Source organism: Garra rufa, chromosome 21, assembly GCF_049309525.1.
Source record: "Garra rufa chromosome 21, GarRuf1.0, whole genome shotgun sequence".
NCBI lineage: Eukaryota > Metazoa > Chordata > Actinopteri > Cypriniformes > Cyprinidae > Garra > Garra rufa.
In genome coordinates this window covers 6,557,782-6,574,503 of record NC_133381.1, presented here as the reverse complement: position 1 = coordinate 6,574,503, position 16,722 = coordinate 6,557,782, and the positions used below count along the sequence as shown (strand labels likewise).

The following is a 16,722-nucleotide window of genomic DNA, read 5'->3' as shown; positions in this document are numbered from 1 at the left end:
AACGTGCAAAGAATGATGTAGGGCGATTTTGAAGTTGGAGGTGAAAATGAGATGGGAGTTTTACGACATACCCTAACTGTCTTGAACCAGAGTGCACAGATTACACATGCACATTGCAGAGCTAGACAAGACAAGCATTTGTGGTTAAAAAGTGTATAAATAATAATTTATTTAAGAAAATAACTGATCACATTGATAGATAAGACCTTTCTTCCTCGGCTGGGATAGTTTAGAGCCCTTTGAAGTGGCATTTAAACTGCATTTTGAAAGTTCAGACTCACAGGCACCATAGAAGTCCACTATATGGAGAAAATTTCTAAAATGTTTTCCTCAAAAAACATCATTTCTTTACGACTGAAGAAAGAAAGGCATGAACATCTTGGATGACAAGGGGGTGAGTAAATCATCTGTAAATTTTTGTTCTGGAAATAATCTACTAATTTAAAGGGAAAGTTCACCCAAAAATGAAAATTCTGTCATTAATTACTCACCCTTATGTCGTTCCAAACCCGTAAGACTTTCGCTCATCTTCGGAACACAAAATAAAATATTTTTGATCAAATTCAAGAGCTTTCTGACCCTCCATATATAGAAACGTAGAAAGGACTTGATTAAAATAGTCCATGTGACATCAGTGGTTCAACCGTAAGTTTAAGTAAGTAAAATTGAGGAATTAATGACTGAATTTTTATTTTTGCGTGAGGTGTTCTTTAAGGTCATGGTTTCTTGATTTATTTTTCATGACTGTTTCCCTGATAATGTATATTTTTTTTAGTATGCAAGAGCTGATGAAGTGGACAAACTGAGGAAGGATTATGACGATGGAATTGAAGCTTTAAAAGCATTTATTGACATGGCCAATGAAAGGATGAACAATCCAGTTCAGGTTTCATTTCTGAACATACGGACGTATCTACAAGATGTTGAGGTAATCAAAGTTAACAAAGCTTATTACCTGGAACTCTGTAATGCTTTCTGATTGGTCAGTCATAGCATTAACCACTTTAGAGTAATTAAAACTCTTGAATTTGTAGTTTTGACTGGGTTGCTTTATACTTACTTAATCAGACTACCATTGAAAAGTTTGGAAAATGTTTGTTTGGCTGCATTTATTTGATAAAAATACAGTAAAAACAAAATAATTGTGAAATATTTTTACCATTTAAAATGACTCTTTTTCATTTGAATATATTTTAAATTTTAATTTATTCCTGTGATGCAAAGCTGAATTTTCAGCATCCTTACTCTTCAGTCTTTAGTGTCACATGATCCTTCAGAAATCATTCTAATATGCTGATTTGCTGCTCAAGAAACATTTCTTGATGTTATTAATGTTGAAGTTGTGCTATTTAATTTTTCCTGTGCAAACCATAATACTTTTTCAGGATTCTTTGATCAGTAGAAAGTTAAAATTTACAGCATGTATTTGGAAAGTTTTTAATCAATTTATTGCACCCTTGCTGAATAAAAAAAAACAAATTCTTTAAAAATAATCTTACTGGCCAAACGCTTTTGAACAGTAGTGTGCATAATGTAAGAATTTATAAAGATAATATCAATTTTACCTAATTTCTCATAGGACATCAAGCACAAAGTGCCGTCCATGGAGGCAGCGTACAAGACGGCCACACGTAACGCACAGCAGCTGACCAAAGACCTCACTGAGGAGGAGATTGCACAGATGCTGTCTACCATGGCGTCCATCAAGGATGAGCTCAGCAAGGTGGCTGCCCTGTATTTTCCCCTATGCACTGCCACATTAGACTGTGATCACACCGTCTTACATTATGACCTCCATGTCTCCTTTAGATAAGAGAGAGAGCACTGCCCCTGCTGAGGGAGTCCCAGGCCATGCTGCCTCAATTGGAGGAGATGGAGAAACATATCACTGGGTTCTACCAGTCGCTGGAGAAGGCTAGCCGCATCACTTCCTCCAGGGATTCCGAGGCTCCAGGAGACTTCAAGCAGAAGTGTCAGGTGACTAAAGGACTATGGGTTATACTCAAGGGTGGTGTGACAATGAGATTTTAGGGTATAAGGATATAAGTAATATATCATTCGATACTGAAATATAGCAGTTAACCAGGGTTATAGCTACTAAAATTAAAGCCATAGAAATGCATTTTTGTTACTTGAAATAAAATTTAATTTTAACTGAACTTTATTTTAGCAACAATTTCATTTAGTTTATGAAAATACAGTCAAACCTAAATTAATTCAGACACCTTTAACATTTCTTAAATTTTTACAGTTTATTCACTATAGTTTAAAAATGGTAATAAAATATGACAAGAACACTAGAGTTAAACTGTGTCAGAACAAATTCATCTTGATAATGTCAGATAACTTTGATAGAAAGGTATGTAAAATTGCATGTAAAACTGTTTGTATGACATTTACACAACTATCAACACTTTGACCAATTACCAAGCAATGCTTATTTTTGTTCAGTCTGTGGTATAAAAAGGTTGCATTAACAATTAAAAACACTTAAGCAAACCATGAAGACTTTTTGGGTATAATATGTCACAGTTTACTTTATTTTGCTATCCTTACTTACTAAAATTAACTTTAGGGTCCTGCAGCCATAAAGAAAAATAGTAAAATTATAAAATATATATATATATATAATAAAATAATAAAATTATATATTATATATATAAAATTAAATATGGTGTCTGAATATGGTTTGGTTTGATTGTAACTAAGACTAAAACTGAAATAAAAATGATATTGCTAAAACTAAAAATTACAAAAAATGTAATAAAAAAATGGAAAATATTAAAATTAAAACTACTATATGAAATATTATTTCAATGATAATTACACTGAAATAACACTGGTTATTTATGTAATTAAATATCAAATATTTAGCTGTTTTATATAATTTCATTACATTTCATTTTACCTAAAAAAATCTGTTTTTATTTAAGTGAATAAATAATATTTTTAAAAAAATTACAAATTTAATAAATGTATTTAATTTTTTTGTCAAGTCAAAACATTAATTCAGGAGCCCAGATATTTTAGGGAATAATTAACTTTTTTTTTTAAATAGTTTTGGTCCCAAAAAATGTGAATTTTATGCCTTTGTACATCTGATTTGGTATGTAGAGACTTTATATTATATGTTGAGAGCACTTATATTTTATGTATTTATTAAAAAAAACACTTTTTAAAACACATTTTATATATTTTACAATATTTGCCATTAATTCTCTATCCAGTATTTGCCATTAATTCTCTTTTTTGTATATTTCTGTTTACACAATTATCAGGAGCTGGTGACCTATCAGCAGAGCTGTAAAAAGTGTCTGTCAGTGATTGATAAAAACCATCAGATCATTCTGAAATCACTGGATACCAGTAAAAACCTAAAACACCTGGACACGTCACTGCTGGAGAGGAGAATCACAGAGCTTCAGGCCTCTTCACAGGTGAGAACTACACCATTGGAAGAACAGCGTTATGTCTTATATGCAAGAATGAGACTGAGAAATGTTCAATGCTAATATCTTCGAATATAGATAGCAAACTATGTGTTCTTGGTAAATCAGAGCACAGTTTGAGATCTCTTCTGAAACTTTACAGCAGACAAAACGACAGTCTGAGAATCAGGGGATTAGACAGAAGTCATCCACTTGATCTTAGAGAAACAATTGTGATATGAAATAAATCCCGTTTGTGTTTTTCCTTTCCTAAACGTGCTTTGTACTGTATGTTTTATCTCAAAAAGGGCATGGTAAAAGAAACCACAGAGTGGAAGAGTCATGTGGAGGCAAACAGCAGCCTGATGAAGAGATTTGAGGAGTCTCGTGTGGAGCTGGAGAAGGTTCTGAAAATAGCTCGCAGCTCCATGACTGAGAGAGGAAACCCAGAGGACCTTCTGAAAAAGCACACTGTGAGAAATTAAACCCCACAGTCTATTCTAGTGCTCGGCAAATAGGCCGAAAGCAGAGTTTGAACTTTATTTGGTCTCCAGAAGGAAATTAGTTCAGAGAAATCTCAAAAGCTGAAGTGATTTCATAATATTTCTGTTGAATGTCCTGCAGGAGTTCTTCGGGCAGCTGGATCAGAGAGTTCTCAATGCCTTTCTGAAAGCCTGCGATGAACTCACAGATATACTACCAGAGCAAGAACAGCAGAATCTGCAGGAAACAGTCAGGAAACTGCACAAACAGTGGAAGGTCAGAGAACGCTTACAGTCCCACCTCACAATACCAACCATTTCTATAGCTTAAAGGGTCATCGGATGCCCATTTTCCACAAGTTGATATGATTCTTTAGGGTCTTAATGAGAAGTCTATAACATACTTTGGTTAACATTTCTCTATGGTAGTGTAAAAAACACTCTTTTTACCTTGTCAAAATCAGCCCTTTTTAGAGCAAGCTATTCTGTTGCATGTTCCTATAAATGCTAATGAGTTCTGCTCGCCCCGCCCCTCTCTGCCGTGGGATGATGAGCCGTAATGTTTACCGAATTTAGCCACGTTTAGTTGTGAAAATTGCTAACTAGCACATTATTAAGAAAGGCCATTTGCAAAGATGCATTAAAAACCCTTATACACTTCTGCTGTGGGTGAAGCTGCATCACAAATGATTCGCACCAACATCGGCGGGATCGGCGCTCTCCTTTCAAAAACGAAAGTAACGTTAATCCTCTGCATCTTCAGCGGCTCAGATGTCGGGAGTAAATGACTACTGTTATGTTCATTATTGCATTCAACAACAGAACACCTTAGTCACTCAATCGGCGACATGCTTGGTGATCGGAGTCACTGTTTCAGCTCGGTGAGGGCGGGTCTAAGGTAAGGCGCTCATGTCAATCAACTATCGTGGGAGTGGCCTCTGTCTGTGTGCCGTCACACCAACAAGAAGCTGAGAATGACCTGATTTTAAAAAGGGGATATTACTTTTAAATATTAAAAAAATACCACTGGGTGGATTTTTTATCATTGTAGGGTGGTCGTGTACACAAACTGCCAACACACATTAATGTTCAAACAACATGTAAAAGTGATTTTTGCATCCGATGACCCCTTTAAACGTATGAGGAAAACCACTTGCAATGAATTGCACCCACAATATCAAAATGCATCTATTCTCCAGGACGTCCAGACAGAGATTCCCTCTCACCTGTTGCATCTGAAGGTGGAACTGGAGAAGAGTCGTCTGATGGCATCGGTGCAGGAGTGTCAGGCTGAACTGGCCCGTGAGAACCGTAGTCTGCCCAGCATGGGCAGCGAGAGGTTAATCAAAGAGCACAGGGTGAGATTCACCAGCATTAGACTCACAATACGCACTCTTTCTGTCCTTGGAAATAGGGAATGCTAATGTTGGATATCTTTATATAGATGTTTTTTAAGGAAAAGGGTCCGCAGGCTCTTTGTGAGAAGCGCTTACAGCATATGGAAGAACTGAGCTCGAAGCTTCCAGAAAACGAACAAGCCCAGCAAACTTTGGGGAACGCCCGGACGGCGTTTGCAGAGGTCAAAGAGGATATCGACAGCACACATCAGAAACTAATGCAGTACCCGGACAAGTGGAAGGAGTTTAATACCAGGTGAATCAATATTTAATGGACTTGAGCTGAATAATCAGAATATTGTCTTCTGTAAAGCTGTTTATAGCTCGGTTAAGCTAATTTCATAATTGCATGAACTTTGTACAATTATTGAACTAAACTGAATCAACATTGAATTGACTTGAGCTGAATAATCCCACTATTGGCTTCAGTTGAACTGTATTAGCTTCAGAACTATTGAACTATCCCCACTGTTATTGAACTAACCTGAATCAACATTCAACACTACAAATCAACTAAACTAAGCTAAATAATGACTCTGTTGTCATTTTAGAGCTGCTTTATGGATGAATTTGTAGTAGTTTCATAATTGTGTGGTATTAATACTAGGGCCCTATGAAATCTGTTTTATTTTTTCACAAATTCTGTTTTATTTTGTTTTTTAATTAAAATTTATGGATTTAAGTTTACATTTTTCTAGACTCTGTTTTAATGGTTAAATTAAAAAAAATAATGAAAAAGCCTGTCTAATTAATTGAAATAATAAAACAATTTAACAGAAATTTGTTAAAAGTTTAACAAAAATGAAATTTTTAAGGCCCTATGAAATCCATTTTCCTTTTTTTTTTTTCTCAAAATAATATTTTCCATTGTTAAATTAAAAAAATATTAATCAAAAAGCAAGTCTGAAAAATTGAAATCATGAAACACAATTTAACAGCAATTTATTAAAAGTTGAACAATTATAGCCTTATGAAATCCGCTTTACTTTTTTTTCTCAAATTCAGTTTTATGTTTACCAAATTCTATGTTTTACATTAATTTTTGGGATTTCATTTTTTTTTTTTTTTTTGGATTTCATTTTAATGGTTTTATTCAGTTTTAATCATCAAAAGCATCTCTAATTAATTTATATATTTTTTTAATTATTATTAATTTATTATTATTTTATTTATTTTTTAGTAATACTGTGTTGTATATTTACCTTTTTCTGGTAAATAAATTATGGTAAATATTTCTTAAATAATGTTTTCGTGATAATTTTATAAGTAGTATTAGTACTACATTAAGTAATATATTTCCGTCACAGTTTCTTCATGTTAAACCATGAAACAGTCAAATTCTCATGAAGTGTTCTTATATATTGAGGCTGCAGAGACAGAAAACATCAAATAAATGTGACTTGGCTATTGTACTGTCTGTTCCTTGTAAAATCACTGCTGAATGATGTTTATTTTAATTTTTTACAATGTTAAAAATATAATTATATTTTTTTTGTTTGCAGGTGTTCTGAGCTTTCTGCCTGGGTTACGTCGAAGGAAAGTCAACTCAGACTTCTGCGAAACAGAGCCGGAGACCCCAGCAAGTTTGGACAGGTCAAATCCACCATTGAGGTGAGAAACAAAGATGAAGTGGATAGAAAACAAATGTGACAGCAGTGTGAAAACTTGATTGATCATCCTTTCATGATTTGCAGAGCCTGAGAAATGATGCTGAACTGCAGGAGGGGAACGTGAGCTGGTTGAAGACGCGTTTGGCCGCTTTGATAGAGGTTTGCACAGAGAGTGATGCTCAGAGACAGGGAGCTGCTCTAAGCAAACTCTCCAATGACTTCAAGGGTCTCCTCACCTCCCTTTCTGAGGTAAGACATATTCATGTTTAGAACAAATACAAATAAATCATCTGCCAAATGGGAAAATATCTGCTAGCTTTATATTTCACACATTGATACCGGAAAATACATGGATGAACAGTTAAACTGCCTGCTGTTCTTAAAAAAATCCTTCAGTTCCCACAATTTTTTTGGGTTTTCAGCATTTTTGTGTATTTGAACCCTTTCCAACAATGACTGTATGATTTTGAGATCCATCTTTTCACACTGAGGACAACTGAGGGACTCGTATGCAACTATTACAGAAGGTTCAAACACTCACAGATGCTTCAGATAAAAACCTACAAAAAAAACGGTAACACTTTACAATAAGGTTCCTTAGTTAACATTAGTTAACCGCATTAGTTAACATGAACTAATAATGAATTGCACTTCTACAGCATTTATTAATCTTTGTTAATGTTAATTTCAACATTTATTAATACATTGTTGAAATCTTGTTAACATTAGTTAATGCAACGTGAACTAACATGAACGAACAATGAACAACTGTATTTCCGTTAACTAACGTTAATGAAGATTAGTAAATACAGTAACAAATGTATTGCTCATGGTTAGTTCATGTTAGTTAATACATTAACTAATGTTTAACTAATGAACCTTATTGTAAAGTGTTACCAAAAAAACTTTGCATTTGAAGATCAGGGTAAATTTAACTTATTTTGTCTTCTGGGAAACACGTAAGTATCTTCTGTAGCTTCGGAGGGGCAGAACTAAAAGAAAAAATATGATATTTAGACTAAATAAGAAAAATGTACAGATCTTCATTCTGTTCAAAAGTTTACACCCCCTGGCTCTTGATGCATTGTGTTTTTTTTCTGGAGCATCACTGAGCGTTTGAACTTTCTGTAATAGTTGTAATAGTCCCTCAGTTGTCCTCAGTGTGAGAAGATGGATCTCAAAATTTTACACTGAAAAATCAAAGAATTTGTGGGTCCTGAAGGATTTTTCTGAAGAACAGCAGACAGTTTAACTGTTCAGGACAAAAAAGGGACTCAATGAACAACTATCACTAAACAAAAAAACACAGCTGTGGATCATTCATACATGAACATTTTACACCTCTTCGAATTGAACCGTCTGTTTTTGCTACTGTGCCTTTAAGACTTAAAAGTGCTCTTTCCCAAGTTATGATGCTTTTAAATATTAAAAAACAAATTGTATGCCTGTGTTATGATAGTCAGAGAAGGTCGTGCTGGCGGTGAGCGACTGTGTGCAGTTCAGAGAGGAGGTGAAAACTACATTGGAGGAGCTGACCCAGGGTCAGCAGGAGCTGCAGTCAGAAATCAGCAAGATTCTGGACTCTGAGTCTGTCAGAGAAGCCCAACAACTGCTGCTGCTTTATCAGGTGCAACTCTCACAGAATGAATCACAACCCTTAAATATAAAGCTAAAAATCATATATTTTTTTATCTTACATTCATCCGCTTTCCTAATGTGCAGCAACAACTGAAGCGTCTCCGGCTGAAGAGGAAGGAAATGCAAGAGCAGATAAACCGTGGAAAGCAGCTGCAGGTAGAGGAAGGTCTGGAGGAGAGTTTACAGAAAGACCTGCAGAAACTAGAGACCACCTTGAGCAAAATGGATCAAAGCACAGAGTCACAGGAAAAAAACCTGGAGGTGTGAATGGTTCTCAAACTTTTCTTAGTCAAGTCAAATAAATAAAATAATAAATATAAAAACATAATTATATATTTTAGATGTTTTGTTTATGTTATAGACAGAGGATGTTTAAGTCAAATGAAACAAAATAAAATGTAATATATTAAATGTGTATATATAAAATAAATAATTGTTATTATTTTTAATCCTAATATATACAGACTATTTTGACTTTTTTTTTTTTTATATGAATATTCTGTTTAGTTTGGGGAATATATGTGACCCTGGACCACAAAACCAGTCATAAGGTTAAATTTGACAAAACTGAGATTTATACATCATATGAAAGTTCAATAAATAAGCTTTCTATTGATGTATGGTTTGTTAGGATAGGACAATATTTGGCTGAGATACAACTATTTGAAATCAGAAATCTGAGGATGCAAAAAAATCAAAAAGACTGAGAAAATCACCTTTAAAATTGTCCAAATTAGGTTCTTAACAATGCATATTACAAATCAAAAATTACATTTTGATATGTTTACAGTAGGAATTTTACAAAAAATCTTCATGGAACATGAACTTTACTTAATTTCTTAATGATTTTTGATATAAAAGAAAAATCAAAAATTTTGACCCATGCAATGTATTTTTGGCTATTGCTACAAATATACCCCAGCGACTTAAGACTGGTTTTGTGGTCCAGGGTCACATATTGCATTAAATTCAAAGTTAAATGTGACCCTGGACCACAAAACCAGTCTTTAGTAGTATATTTGTAGCAATAGCCAAAAATACATTGTATAGTAAAGAATGTTCAATGAAGATATTTTGTAAATTTCCTACTGTAAATATATCAAAACTTAATTTTTGATTAGAAATATGCATTGCTAAGAACTTCATTTGGACAACTTTAAAGGTGATTTTTTTTGCTCTCTAAGATTCTAGATTTTTAAATAGTTGTATCTCTGCCAAATATTGTTGTATCCTAATGAAACAAACATCAATGGAAAGCTTATTTATTCAGATCTATAAATCTTATAAATATTTAATAAAAGTGATCCTTATGACTGCTTTTGTGGTCCAGAGTCACAAATGTGTTCTGAATGCAGTTTCATATTGATGTTGTTTTTTTTAAAGTAAAAATATTTTCTGACTTTGAAACACTGTATAAATATCCGTCTCTATTCTCAGGTGACTTTAGCTGCTTGGCAGGAGTTTGACGGTCAGCAGGCAGCAGTGAGGGAGTTTGTGGGTAAAGTGCGATCGGTCACAGAGAGAGAGATGAACTTCAGCAGTCCAGACAGTCTCAGCACAGAGCTGGAGCAAGCCAAGGTGAGAATAACACTTGATCTCCAAGGGCTTGGTGTAATGAATCACCTTTAATTAAACATGAGCGTCTTTATTATGAAAACAGAAGAGCTGCATGAGATTTTGCAACCAAAAATCTGCTCTGGCAATAAAATCTGATTGAATGAGCATCACTACAAGCCATTGTAAAATAGCCAATATGCATCTGTTGCTGTTTTTCCTGTAGGAACTCCTGAAACAGTGTGAAACAGAGGCCAGACAGGTGAACACTCTTCTCAAGAGGGCCGCAGAGATCCAGTTGGGCCCAAAAAATCAGTCTCTTCTCCAGGATCAAGCACGGGCTCTGAGTGAACAAGTGGACAAAGTTGAGACTGGACTCAAGCGAGAGTAATACTCTACTTTATTTTATAAATTATTATGCTAAAGTTAGGTCAATGCATTAAGCCTAATCTGTGAAATCATTATGAATCCATAATGCAATTACTGTATCATTTTTCAGTGTGAAAACTTTGGAGGGCATGAAAGATCAGTGGGATTCTTTCGGGAGTGAGTTTGAAGCTTTTTCCACATGGATAACGGAGAGAGAAAAAGAAATGGATGCCTTGAAAAGCTCCAGCACACCTTTAGACCAGCAAATCTGTACCGTAAAGGTACACAAAAAAATATATAAATAAATAAAAGAACAATGTTTTTTTTAAATGCTTGAAATGACTGTTTGGCTTCTGTATTTATTTAAAAACTGAACCTTAAATAAAAGTTTTTAATAGTTTTAAGATTTATTTATAAAAAAAACACATAATTGATTAAATTATATGGAAAATTTTCTATATATTTGTGACCATGGACCACAAAACCAGTCACAAGGGTCAGTTGAAAAAAAAGCAGAATAAATAGGCTTTCCATTGATGTATGGTTTGTTAGGATAGGACAATATTTGGCCGAGATGCAACTATTTGAAAATCTGTAATCTGAGGGTGAAAAAAAATCTAAATATTGAGAAAATCACCTTTAAAGTTGTCCAAATTAAGTTCTAAACAATGCATATTACTAATCAAAAATTAAGTTTTGATATATTTATATTAGGAAATTTACAAAATATCTTCATGGAACATGATCTTTACTTAATATCCTAACGATTTTTGGCATTAAAGAAAAATAATCATCTTTACCCATAGAGTGTATTTTTGGCTATTGCTACAAACATACCTGTGCTACTTTGTGGTCCAGGGTCACATATATGTAATTTTATTAATATAAATTATTATAAATTGATTACATTTCATGTTGCATTCTTTAATTTTGTATTTTTAGATTTGTTTGTTAATATTTTAATTACATTTGTTTTAATTTAATATCACTAACCATTTAATAATTGCTTACCATTTAATAGCACTCATTTTTATTTGTATTTATTTTTAATGTGCATAATGTTAAGTTATGCATTCATTTTGAGTAGTTTTGGTTGTTTGTTTATTATTATTATTATTTGTTATAAAAACATATTTTAATAAAAATTCTATTTTCTATATGAAGTGCCGCTGACATTGCATTGTTTTAATCTCTTATATTCTGGTGTGCAGACAATCAGAGAGGGTCTGCAGGGGAGGTCACAGGTCCTGTCCAATCTGGAGGAGAAATCTCAAGCGCTGGTCCAGTTTGTGTCCTCTGGCGAATCTGCACGAATCAAAGCCCGCCTGACACAGATTGGCAGATACTGGGAGGAGCTTAAGGAGAGTGTGGAACACCTGAATGGACAGTTGGAAGAAAGCTCCTCCCACCAGACGAAGTTCAACGCCAACCTTCAACAGGTAAATTTGCACATGCTGTTAACTGCAGTTTTACTAAAGTCTTATGTTGTCTAATAACTCTACATTTTAAAGGTACAATCAGAGGTTGAAGATATCCAGAAGAACCTTGACAGCCCTGTCACCTCCTGTGTGTCTTCATCCGAGACCTACAAAACTCTACAGAGTCACATGGTATGATAAATGGATAATAATGTCTCATTTATTTGCACTAGTTCAGCCTGATTGAGTGATTTGCTTGGTCTTCAGGATATGTTCCAGTCCCTGGAAAAGCTGAAGGCCACTCTGCTGTCTCTGTCTGCTGGCGCCCGCAGGCTCAGTGATAGGGAGAAGGCGGAAAGAGCCGTGGCGGCCCTGCAGCAAAGTTACGAGAAGTGTTTAAAACAGGCCAAGGAAAAACAGAACCAAATGGAGAGCCTTCTGTCACACTGGCAAAAGTATGTTTGTTGTCTCTAATCTTATATTATTAAAAAACAGAAGAATAGATATTATTTGTTAAGACATATTTATTTGAGTCTTGATTATTTTGTCTATTTCAGGTATGAAAAGGATTGGTCTGCCCTTCAGTCATGTCTGGAGAGATGTGAATCCATATCCAGCTCTGAATCTCAATTGCTCCCGGTTGACAAGCTAAAGCTGGATGGAGAACTGCTGGAATTGAAAGTAAAAAATCAGTCATATTTCTATGTGAAACAATATTTAAATAATGAATGAAAGGCTTGATTTTATCCACTGGGATTTAAAGGAATATTTTACCCAAAAATAAATTTTTGTCGTCATATTACTTTCCCTATAATGGAAGTCAATGGGGACCAACAACTGTTTGGTTCTTCAAAATTCTTTAAAATATCTTCTTTTCTTTTTGAATTGTTAAAAGTAGGCTTAGTTAATAATGATTAATATTTCATCTCTTCATTTAAAAAAGCAAAGCAATTTCAAAGCTGTTTCTTTATAAAATTCATATATTGATTTTAAACTTCTTTTGAAGCACCTACAGAGTGAACTTCAGTCTCTGGAGTCGGTTTACACTAGGCTAGTTTCCCAAACACCAACTCTTTACACCACTGCATCAGATAAACGTGTGAAAACACTCAAAGAAGACCATGAACAACTCGAGAAAAGATGGAAATGTCAGACCACAGCTATACCTCAAAGGTCAGTCATTTTAAGCTTAAGCAGCATCTGTTTAAAGGGGGCATCTTTAGGTTTCTTGGAGCAGAAATAGTTTTGGATGACCAACCATTTTCTGACCCTTAGGGTTAAACAGGCTGTTTCTTATTTGCTCTTGTACCTTTAAGACTCTTGTAAGTAAATATGTGACCCTGGACCACAAAACCAGTCATAAGTAACCAGCAATGCACTGTATAGGCCAAAATGATCAATTTTTCTTTTATGCCAAAAATCATTAGGATGTTAAGTAAAGATTATGTTCCATGAAGACCATTTGTAAATCTGTTCATTTTTGATTAGTAATATGCATTGCTAATAAATAATAATTCCACCCTCAGATTCCAGAGTTGTATCTCAAATAGTTGTCCTATCCTAACAAACCATACATCAATGGAAAGCTTATTTTTATAGCTTATTATAAATCATCTGTATAAATCATCAAAAAATGACCCTTATAATTGGTTTTGTGGTCCAGGGTCACTTATTATGATTAGCCAACCTCCATTTACTGCCGTAAATAACACTGTTGCTCATCAAGGTGGGTCAGTATGTTAAAGTACTTATGTTTTGTTCTATTTTTGTAGCTTAGATTTCATAAATGGTCTAGGTGAAGTAAGAGATTAAAAAATTGAATGTCTGACTTAATACTGTACATTAACCTCTTCATCACAGAATCCAAGTTCTTCAAGAGCACCTTTCTCAGGTGGAGCAGTTTGATCAAGCCCTACAGAAGTTCTTCAAATGGGGAGAGTCTTTCCTCTCTTCTTTACACTCGTTTTCTCACGTTGATATCACTGATCTTCAGCCTTCTACCAATGATATCAAGGTAAGTTCCTCTATTCAATCTCTGGCTTGTAATTGGTATGTTAAGAAATGTAAATGTCACTAGAAAGTAAATTAAATTTTAAAGTATGTCTCCCTGGACCAAGGGTATAGTCATAAGGGTAAATTTTTTGAAAGAGATTTATATCAAAGCTATATAAATAAGCTTTCCATTAATATATGGTTTGTTAGAATAAGGACAATATTTGGCAGAGATACAAATATTAAAAAATCTGGAATCTGAAGGTGCAAAAAAAAAAAATTATATTGAGAGAATTGCCTTTGAAGTTGTCCAAATGAAGTTCTTAGCAATGCATATTCATATCTTCATGGAACATGATCGTTACATAATATCCTAATGATTTTTGGCATAAAACAAAAACCAATCATTTCACTGCATAAAATACTTTTCTTACTTAGATTGTTTGTCTTGTTTCCAGCCAAAATATCTACAAATTCTTAAAGACAAGTAAACTAGACAAGTAAAAAATATTGTCTTGTTTTCAGAAAAAAACAAGTCAAAATTAAGTAAGTTTTATCTTAGAACAAGCTAAATAATCTGCCAATGGGGTAAGCAAAAAAAAAAAAAAACTTATTTCAAACAGAAAACAAGGTTATTTTTCTTACCCCATTGGCAGATGATTTTGCTTGTTTTAAGCAAAAACACTTAATTTTAACTTGTTTTTTCTGAAAGTCTAGAAAATCCTTGTTGATTTAGGAATTTTTAGATATTTTGGCTGAAAAAACAAAACAAAAAAACTAAGTAAGAAAATCATTTTTTGCAGTGTTTGACCCATATAATGTATTTTTGGCTATTGCTACAAATATACCTGAGCTACTTACGACTGGTTTTGTGGTCCAGGGTCACATATATTCATGTTTTATAATTTTTCTCACCAGGGGAGAAGAGATGATCTGCTGAAGCAAAGTGTTCTAAGACAGAGTCTTCAAGAGCAAACTAAGACCTTGTGTGATGTTTGTGAGCCAGCTGAGGTCCAGCATCTTCAAGGAAAGTGGGAGAACTCCTTGCAGCCGTACATGGAGGCCCATCAACTGGTTGAACTACGAGGTGAGAGTCTGGATAAGCTCGAGGCCTTCCTACACACCCATAGTGTGGCAGCCGGCGTCCTTCAAGGCCTAAGACAGACCGTGGAGAGCGCTGGGAGTTGGGATAAAAGCCGGGTAGACGAGCTGCAGAAGGACCTTGAAGCTATCATTCCTGATATCAGCCGTCTTGAGACACTCGCTGTGAATCTGGATGGCAGCCTCTGTAAGGCTCATCTCCACCTGATGAATGGAAAGGAGACTCGATCCTCGTGCCGCTCATTGGCCGACTCCTTGAGCGTTGAGCTTGACGCCGTGAGGAACCTACTGGGCTCCAAACAAAGCGAAGCTGAGGCTCTCGGGGCTCTTTGGAGCTCGTTCAGACAGCGTAAAGAGCAGCTGCTTAAAACGGTAGAGGATGTTGAGGAGAAGGCAGATAAACAAGGCCTGAAAGAGCCCAATTTGCTTACTCTACAGCAGAGGTATCGAATACACAATTAAACAGAATTGTTTGTACTTATCTGTTAGGATGTGTTTAATGAATTTGTGATGTGTGCAGGCTTCGGTTCTTTAATCAACTGGAAGATGAGCTTCAGTCGCACCAACATGAGGAGCAGTGGCTCAGGGATAAAGGACAACAGCTGGCCCAGAGAGATGCCGAGCTGGGTGGTGAAGTACTAAGGGAAATTAACCTCCTCCAGACCACCTGGGAAGACACCAAGAAACTCATCACGGAAAGGTGGGCTTCTTTGTTTTATTGGTATTTTTCCCACTTTGTAGTAAAATGACTAAAAACATAGAGAGTTTTAAGTTTAAGAAAACTTTGGACATTAGATTTGGTACAATTGTTGGCTCACAATTGTCCTTTTTAATTTAATTTAACTTTAATCTAGTTTAATTATTTAATTTAATTTAAAATGTATGTTAATTTAATTTGCATATTTAATATATATTTCATATTTAGTTTTTATTTAATTAATATTTAACTAAAAATATAATTTAATAAAAGAACTAATAACTAAAATGTTCACATTGCCTTGTTAGTCATATTTTATGAACAATTGAATAATTGTTATTTTTAATTTAATTTATTTTTTATTTAATTGTTTTATTTTGTTTCATTTTATTTTATTTTATTTTATTTAGTGGCCCTTATAGTATATTTAATATATATTTCATATTTACTTTCACATTTGATCCTCCAATTTTGGACGTTAGTTTCCATTTGTTGGTACAATTATTGGCTCACAATTGTCCATTTTAGTCATATTTAATTTAATTTATTTAATTTAATTACTTTAAGTTTAACTTTAATCTAATTCAGTTATTTAGTTTAATAAAAAAATTATATTAATAAAATTTAGTTGTGTATTTAATATTATTATTTTTTAATATTTAACAAAAAATGTAATTTAAAATAAAAATATTTTATTTTATATATTTATTTAATTATTTGTTTCAATTAAAAAATATATATAGATAATTAAATAAAATATTAAATAACTCAGTTGAACTAAATTTAATTTAAATAAACAAAAATTTTAGTGGCTACATCGTGACTTTGTGGCACATGAGTGGTCCTTTTTTTATGTTAAAAGAATTAAAAGTTATTAATGGATACATGTTGACTTTGTGGCACTTGAATGGTCTGATTTGATCAGTCGCGGTAGGTAACTTGGTCTAAATGTTGGAGCATCACCACCTGATGATGTTAATTTTCCATATTTTAGTTATGCATAAGTGCTAATTTTCACTGTCTCTCTGACATTGCT

At 33.9% G+C, this 16,722-nt stretch overlaps 1 protein-coding gene across 1 annotated transcript in view; it reads left to right on the top strand.

Moving 5' to 3' along the window:
- Positions 1 to 16,722, top strand: part of LOC141296270 (nesprin-1-like) — a 100,898-nt gene that overhangs the window by 23,933 nt on the left and 60,243 nt on the right. Inside the window, exons 19-41 of the mRNA XM_073827534.1 lie at positions 776 to 928; positions 1,580 to 1,723; positions 1,810 to 1,977; positions 3,279 to 3,437; positions 3,737 to 3,901; positions 4,053 to 4,187; positions 5,110 to 5,268; positions 5,367 to 5,563; positions 6,810 to 6,918; positions 7,002 to 7,166; positions 8,377 to 8,544; positions 8,640 to 8,816; positions 9,993 to 10,133; positions 10,336 to 10,496; positions 10,609 to 10,759; positions 11,690 to 11,917; positions 11,990 to 12,088; positions 12,164 to 12,351; positions 12,454 to 12,577; positions 12,903 to 13,069; positions 13,757 to 13,910; positions 14,807 to 15,432; positions 15,510 to 15,689. Of these exons, the coding sequence (XP_073683635.1) occupies positions 776 to 928; positions 1,580 to 1,723; positions 1,810 to 1,977; positions 3,279 to 3,437; positions 3,737 to 3,901; positions 4,053 to 4,187; positions 5,110 to 5,268; positions 5,367 to 5,563; positions 6,810 to 6,918; positions 7,002 to 7,166; positions 8,377 to 8,544; positions 8,640 to 8,816; positions 9,993 to 10,133; positions 10,336 to 10,496; positions 10,609 to 10,759; positions 11,690 to 11,917; positions 11,990 to 12,088; positions 12,164 to 12,351; positions 12,454 to 12,577; positions 12,903 to 13,069; positions 13,757 to 13,910; positions 14,807 to 15,432; positions 15,510 to 15,689 (4,118 nt within the window). The remainder of the gene's footprint in view (positions 1 to 775; positions 929 to 1,579; positions 1,724 to 1,809; positions 1,978 to 3,278; positions 3,438 to 3,736; positions 3,902 to 4,052; positions 4,188 to 5,109; positions 5,269 to 5,366; positions 5,564 to 6,809; positions 6,919 to 7,001; positions 7,167 to 8,376; positions 8,545 to 8,639; positions 8,817 to 9,992; positions 10,134 to 10,335; positions 10,497 to 10,608; positions 10,760 to 11,689; positions 11,918 to 11,989; positions 12,089 to 12,163; positions 12,352 to 12,453; positions 12,578 to 12,902; positions 13,070 to 13,756; positions 13,911 to 14,806; positions 15,433 to 15,509; positions 15,690 to 16,722) is intronic.